A 6,630-nucleotide genomic window follows, 5' to 3' on the forward strand; every position below is an offset into this window, starting at 1 on the left:
AATTTGGCGGTATTTTTCCGGTGGAATTTTTTGCCAGTCGTAGCGGATACGAATCTCATTTTTTGACTTCTTTCCGGTGTTTGTTTTTAGACTGGTGTAATTGAAACGAAGCGAGACGAAAATTCCATAAAGTTTATTTAACCCTTTCACCAGAATTACAAGAATTTGTAATTTACATTTTGTGTATAAATAAAAAAAAAATATATCTATATTTTTGAATGAACTGAAGGAATGTAACATGTCGCCCTACTATCTACACTACGATAATTGCCTACGAAAATAAAATCCTTACTTCGTAAAAAAATTTAAATGAACTTAAACGTCCGAGTGCAATTTTGTTTAAGGCACTGCAAAATATATTGCACGAAATAAAATTACCATAAAATATAACAATAAATACTGTACAAACTATTTTGTTTCTGTCTCATGGAATCAACAATACACTAAAATGGAATGTATATATAAAATGTAAAACTTAATTCTAATTTATGTAACAATGTAATGAAGCTCCAACTATAGAGACTAAGCACTTGCTTTACAATATATTTTGGAAAATATCATGCTTGTAAATATACCTCTCTTCTTACTAATGGACGGATATGAGTTTAGAGCAAATCTTCAGGTAATTTTGCTTATAGGCAACCGGCAGGCACTTGGACAATTTCCAAAAGGGAATGAAACTAAACGGAATGCTCGTAAATGTACCCATAAAACCCTGAACTTGTTCAAAAACAAGAAATGCATCAACAATTTCTACAACAAATTATCACATACTCAATTTTTCCGTGTAAAACTGTATGAAACTTGAACTAATCTAAACTTTACAAAGTATGTCATAGTTTAAGTAAATCGAGCCTACTGATGACTTTTACTCAACAAATGCGAATTAAACTCGTAAACATTGCAGCACTGCTCTCCGCAGATATTGCATTTCCAAGGATTCGCGTCGGAGTGACACCCTTTATGCAAAAAGTACAAAGTCTGGTCTGGAAATCCGATCCCGCAGAAAATACATTGTAAACTAGACAAAGACCTTTTGCCCATCGCCCGCCACAGGGAGGAGTCCGACGGTTGTTCGGGCCCCGTCGAGGTGATAGCCCCATTGGTGGTGGTCGCCGTGTCACTGGGCGAAGTCTCAGGATTCTGGTTGGGACTCGCGGTGGAGCGCCCCCTTGGCGAGGAGTTCATCCGCGAGACGATCTTCCTCTTTAAATCGTCACGAAGTAAGCTCTTCAACGGAGACACTTTGATTAACGAGCTAAGGCTACTTGAGGTCGCTGTTTGCATTTGTACGCTTCCCGAGGGAGAGGTGCTTGGGTTAGGGCCGTTTCGTTTGGAAACGTCGTACAGCTCGTCTCCAGGTTCCTGTTTTATGGGGATGAGGGAAATTGAGGGCGTTATGTTCGTTTCTTGGTCTATTCTAAGGGAATTTGGTTGAATATGGCTGCTGGACGGAGCATTCGAATTGGAGTCGGCTGATTGAGGGGAGCCGGGACACTCGCCGTTTATCCTTTGGGACACTTCGCCGCTTTGGCCCGGCAAATTCGAACGCTGGTCGTTCTAAACAAACTGTCTAAGAAACAGGACTAAATCGCTTTGAAACTGGACTTACAAGATTCGGGGAAAAGACGGGCGCCGGAGCATCGGCCATTGAAATCTCCACGTGTGGTGTTAGAAAATGCATAGGTGGGGTTGCGTTATCCGTCGAACGAGCGCCAGTGGAATCCCCAGAGTCGCTATAATTCGCCCCTGTTACGCTCACAGACACGCTCCCCGCCAAATTACCCAACGAAGTCAAAGCACTGTCCATGGAAAAGCCCTGTTGGGCGGCCGCCGCAAACAGAGACGCCTGAGACCCAGCCGGGCCTGGATTATCCAAATCAATCCCATGTCTATTGAAAAAATGCACCCGCAGACTCTTCATCGAGCCCGCCCTGTAGCTACAAAGCGGGCACGACTTGACCAAGTCATGTTGCCCCACATGCTCATTCTGAAAATGGGCCCTCATGGCAATCTGCCTTTGGAACCCCCTGTTGCAAATGGGGCAATGGTAAGGCAACGTCTTCGTGTGAGTGGTAAAGTGTTCGGCGAGATGGTCCTTCCGGAAGAACCTCTTCTGGCACACTCTGCACTCGTAGGGCTTCACGCCCGTGTGTCTCATCTTGTGGCGTCTCATGTTCGCCCCGTTGCTGAATTTCATGTTACAGACGTCACATTCGAACATCTTCCGGTGTATCCGGTCGGGTGGTGAGTTATTGTTTTCTGTTTCCATTTTGACTTCGTTTGTGGTGTGGGCTTGGGACACGTGGGCTGCTAAGGCTACTTTATTAACGGCTTCAAAGTCGCATCGGGTGCAGCGATGGGTGCCTTCGCTGGAATCGTAGTTCGTGTTTGAACCCGTCACACGCTCGGCCTCGTTGTGTTCGGCGTCGTCTTCTTGAGTGCCGTCAGGGGCCTCCTGTGCAGGGCCACCACTTCCCGAATCTGCCTCATTTTCGGCTGCAGTGTCGGCCATGATCACCGCAGGAACTTGAAGGACTCAGACGGCGCTCTTGGGGATTCCATCAACACCTAGGTCAACAGTAATCTTTATTTGCCACAATATTTACTTATACAAGTCACAAAAACGAGTGACAATAAGGCACTCTTAGGTTCTAGAGCTGATTAGAAGAATAGTTTTGGTTTTATTTTATGTGTGTTACTATTTTATTTTTAGGAATAAATGTAAAATAATAAATAATAAAAAAAATAGTACCTAATAGTTTTTTTTGTCAAACAATTACTTTTTTAAAAAAGTAAGCAAAAGCCGGTCTACATTATTTAACATATCCCAACATTTATTTCCCGATTAAAAAATAATCCAATAATATATAACACAAATAATGAGTAATAACTAATAAGTAGCCCCAGGCGAGTAGACGAATATCATTTTTACACACCTTGTGCATAATATTGGTTGCTTTAAAAAAATATGTATGAAAAAAACATATTACTAAATGCTTCTGCAAAAGAAGTTCAGAAAAAAGTTACTTCGTTTGCCCTTGCAAATGAAAAATAAAATTTATTGTTATAAAAAAAAATTTTGTTATATTATTAAACAGTATACCTACTTGTATATGGTCTCATAACATGAACAGAACTTTTTGTGTCCACACTTTAGAGAGTAGTGTATTTAAGTTTTCTTCAGGAAAACGAACTAAATTCCCTTTTTAATTAACATGTTTTATAAAGATGTTGAGTGTTTTACTCACTGTAGTACTATGGTAGACATAATGAATTATTAAATACAGTTCAGTTTATTGAAATAGGCTGGCTACTAAACAGGTCTAATTCTAAATTCAATCTAATTAACAATCTGAGATGTAAATAAACAACTGTCAGTTTTCTCCCAATCTGGAAGCAAACAATCAAATGAGCCTGCTGTGTAAACTTTTAAATGATTGATATATTTTTATAGATTTGAAAATCACTTTATTTCAATATTTTCTTTAGTTGAGTCACTCTATACACATTAGAAGATAACGACACCCAGATGATCGTATTTCTACTACGATAATTAGTTCTAAATAATCGAATTTTATTTTTAGATTTAAGACATGTGTCTTAATGTGGAAACGATTCGAAAGTGATAAGATATGCATTAAAATACAGTTTTAATTTCAAAGCCTTAAATATGTAAGAGTTTATCCAAAATTTAATATAATTCACAGAAACGTAAACAAACGCTCATTTTTAGCGTCCTGAATGTATTTGAGTGGTTTTCAAGAAACATGCGAAACAAAGAATTGTTTCTAAACTGTTATTAACAAAAGAAATTTTCGGCTTTCTATCCATCGAGTAAAATTCCGCAGATTACGAAATCGGGCACGTTTGGTAGATATTTTTGCGGTTGCTTTTATCTCAATTTTTAGATACTGAGTAATGTATTAAGTAATGTATTTTTTTCAAGGCGTTGCACCTTTAGTTATGCTTCTCTTTGTGCAAATCCCTTCTTACACCGCATTACCAATAGACTCAGTTCTTGCGTTAGTTTCATATTACGTCACTGTTTACTTAACTCGGGTAAATCCAATTCCAGTGTGATAATTCCCGGCCATTTGAGAAAAAAAATCGCTCATTTACCTGGAGTCTAACGGTTGAAAAGTTAATGAGAAAAATGGGAGGTAATTACGTGAGGGACTTTCTACATTGTTGCGATGAGGGTCTGTGGCGCCTGAAGGGCAAGCACCCTGTCGAGCAGCTTTGTTTGTCGATTGGGCAACGTAGTGCAGTTGCAAAAGAAATTGTTTGGGAAATACTAACACAGAAAAAGCGTGAAGGAGCGCGAATTCTTTGGGCCAGTCCGACCTATATCCGTGTCCACTTTCCAAACACCAATTAAAACTTTTTAAGAGGCCTGTTAAACTAAACACACTATTACATCACAACGCAGCACACAGCACTCGATCGAAAAGTGATAATTATCGAAAAATCGCCGAAGAAACGGCTAGAAGCGTGGCCTACAAAGTTCGCAACGTCAACACAGCACAAAAGTAACGTTACATTTGGGAAACGAGGACCCCAACCAGACGTCCCGATTGAGTGCACTGCACTTAACTTTATGCACTACATATCAACAAATTGAGACTAGCAACATAACCTGTACACAATAGGCATGCTAAAACAAGCGTTTTTCACTTACTTGCCACTGATGCTCGCAACGTCCGACTCTATAAACTACATTTAAAAAACACCTGTACAACGTTTGACCGCTTTTCGGCCATTCCAGGCTGACCTGTCGGAGGAAGTGGGATTGTGAGCCGACCAGGGCCGGATTCGCCCGGCGCGGCCACGCTGTCATCGGGACCTAGCACCAGCAGATCGTGCGTGAAACACCCACATTATCACGCATTCATCGCGAACCGTCGATGTGTTTCACGCACGGGGCTGCTGGAAGCAGCCCCGGGACCAGGCCGACGCATTGGGCGGAATGCGGCCCTGGGTTAGAGATGTGTGCTACATTGTTCCCAACCACCTGCTGTAATTGCGTTGCGACATAATTGCACAGATTAAAATGACAACTTTTCTTCGCTGTTTATCACTAATTGCACCGTTTTTGTGCGAAGGATTTGCTCAAGTTAATTAATAAACAGTGATGCACTTTTCGAAAGGGACGGGTAGGTTGAGCGGCTTTGCGGTTCAGTTGTTGCGTCTTGAGGCACAACAGGTGTTGTTCTTGGTTTGGGTTTGGAGACTTGCACCTTGCCTTCGATCAACTCGATTTTTGGTTTTACAATAAAACAATAACTGCCATTCACGCGGCTGCTTTTTTGAATTACATATTTATGTTTTTTTTATTCATTCGTAGTATTTGATTTTTTTCTCTTATTGGGTCATGGAAAAAAGCGCAAATTTTAGCACTATTTGCTTTTTCGCGCCTTTCTTTTGTGTTGTCCATACTGTGCTGTCCTCTACCAGATGCTTTTGTCGTGTAAATTTCCTGTACTTGTTTGAAAGACGTGCTCAGTAGGTGGCGCTCAGTATTTTGAAAATTCATTGAAAATTTGAAAATGAAACAACACTAGTTACAGACCTACTTTAGCAAATTCACGATTTCGCAGTCAATTTGCAGTAAAAATAATTTATTTGCATAAATAATACTGGTGCCGGAAGTTTAGCATAAAAATAATCTAGCATTAGACCAAGTAAAGCACATTTTGTAAGCTTCTTAAGAAAAAAAGGATAAAATAAATGAATGGGGGTCATCCATTGATACCTTTATAACTACTTTGCCAAGGTTATTTGTCAAACTAAATCGATCAGCGCACCCAGTTTTCAAATCGACAGAGATGTTTATATTTAATAAAGGAGTTTTGGAGCCCAATGAAATAAAAATGCTAGGTATAATGTGGGAAATACAAATGTTACCACCCGAGAATTTGTAGATTAGAGATGATAAAGAAAAAAAAATAATTAATCTGCTTGAAATGTACAAGAGCCAAAAATAAAATTATTTTTAAGTCCTTGTAAATTTTGGTTTTGTGATATTTTGTGGTCTTATAAGGCACTCCTTCGTCGTGCTCCAATAGAATGAATGCCACAATTAAGTCTTATAAAACGAGTATAATATAATACTTTTTTACTTTCTATTTGTGTTGTTTATCAAAATTGGTTCAAAATATTATAGGGTAATAGATATTTGGCTATTTTTAAGAATGAAAAATCAATATTTATTACTTTTGAATCGTTTCTGCTTTTTCAGTATAAATTGTTGCACTTATTAATACCCACAAGGTAAATGAAAAAACTCTTTAACCAGCTTTGTGGCCCAGTGTAGTTATAAGGTTAAATGAAAGAGCGTCTGTAGTTCTTTTAGTTCAAAAGAGTTGCTTTAGTCGATTTAGTTCCCGTGGCTTGCTGACTGTATAAATCTTCATAAAAGCCTAATGCACGGACGTTGCTGACGCCGCCGACGTCTGTTTAATGTAAAGTCGGATATAATAATAACTAATAATGTTCGTCTAACTTCATGTTCATTATTTATTTTAATCCAGTTTACGCTACAAGAAAAAGAAAATACACAACCAAAAAAACTTGACGTTACTTCCTTCAGTTCCGGTCATAATGCAAACAAACAAGCTTAAACTTTAT

General features: G+C 39.1%; 1 protein-coding gene across 2 annotated transcripts; it reads right to left on the reverse strand.

The window, feature by feature from the left end:
• Positions 1–118: 118 nt before the first annotated feature.
• On the reverse strand, positions 119–4,951 carry LOC664110 (uncharacterized protein). Of its 2 annotated transcripts, none has more exons than XM_008193949.3 (3): positions 4,682–4,951; positions 1,613–2,571; positions 119–1,560 (listed from the first exon to the last, which is right to left on the reverse strand). In XM_008193949.3, the coding sequence occupies exons 2-3, from the start codon at positions 2,513–2,515 to the stop codon at positions 856–858; spliced, it is 1,608 nt and encodes a 535-aa protein (XP_008192171.1). In that variant the 5' UTR covers positions 2,516–2,571; positions 4,682–4,951; the 3' UTR covers positions 119–855. The 2 variants fall into 2 exon arrangements, with proteins under 2 accessions (XP_008192171.1, XP_008192172.1); XM_008193950.3 differs by lacking the exon at positions 4,682–4,951 and adding an exon at positions 4,303–4,668.
• Between the last annotated feature and the right edge of the window lie 1,679 nt (positions 4,952–6,630).

This window comes from Tribolium castaneum, chromosome 9, assembly GCF_031307605.1.
Source record: "Tribolium castaneum strain GA2 chromosome 9, icTriCast1.1, whole genome shotgun sequence".
In the NCBI taxonomy this organism is placed as follows: Eukaryota; Metazoa; Arthropoda; class Insecta; order Coleoptera; family Tenebrionidae; genus Tribolium; species Tribolium castaneum.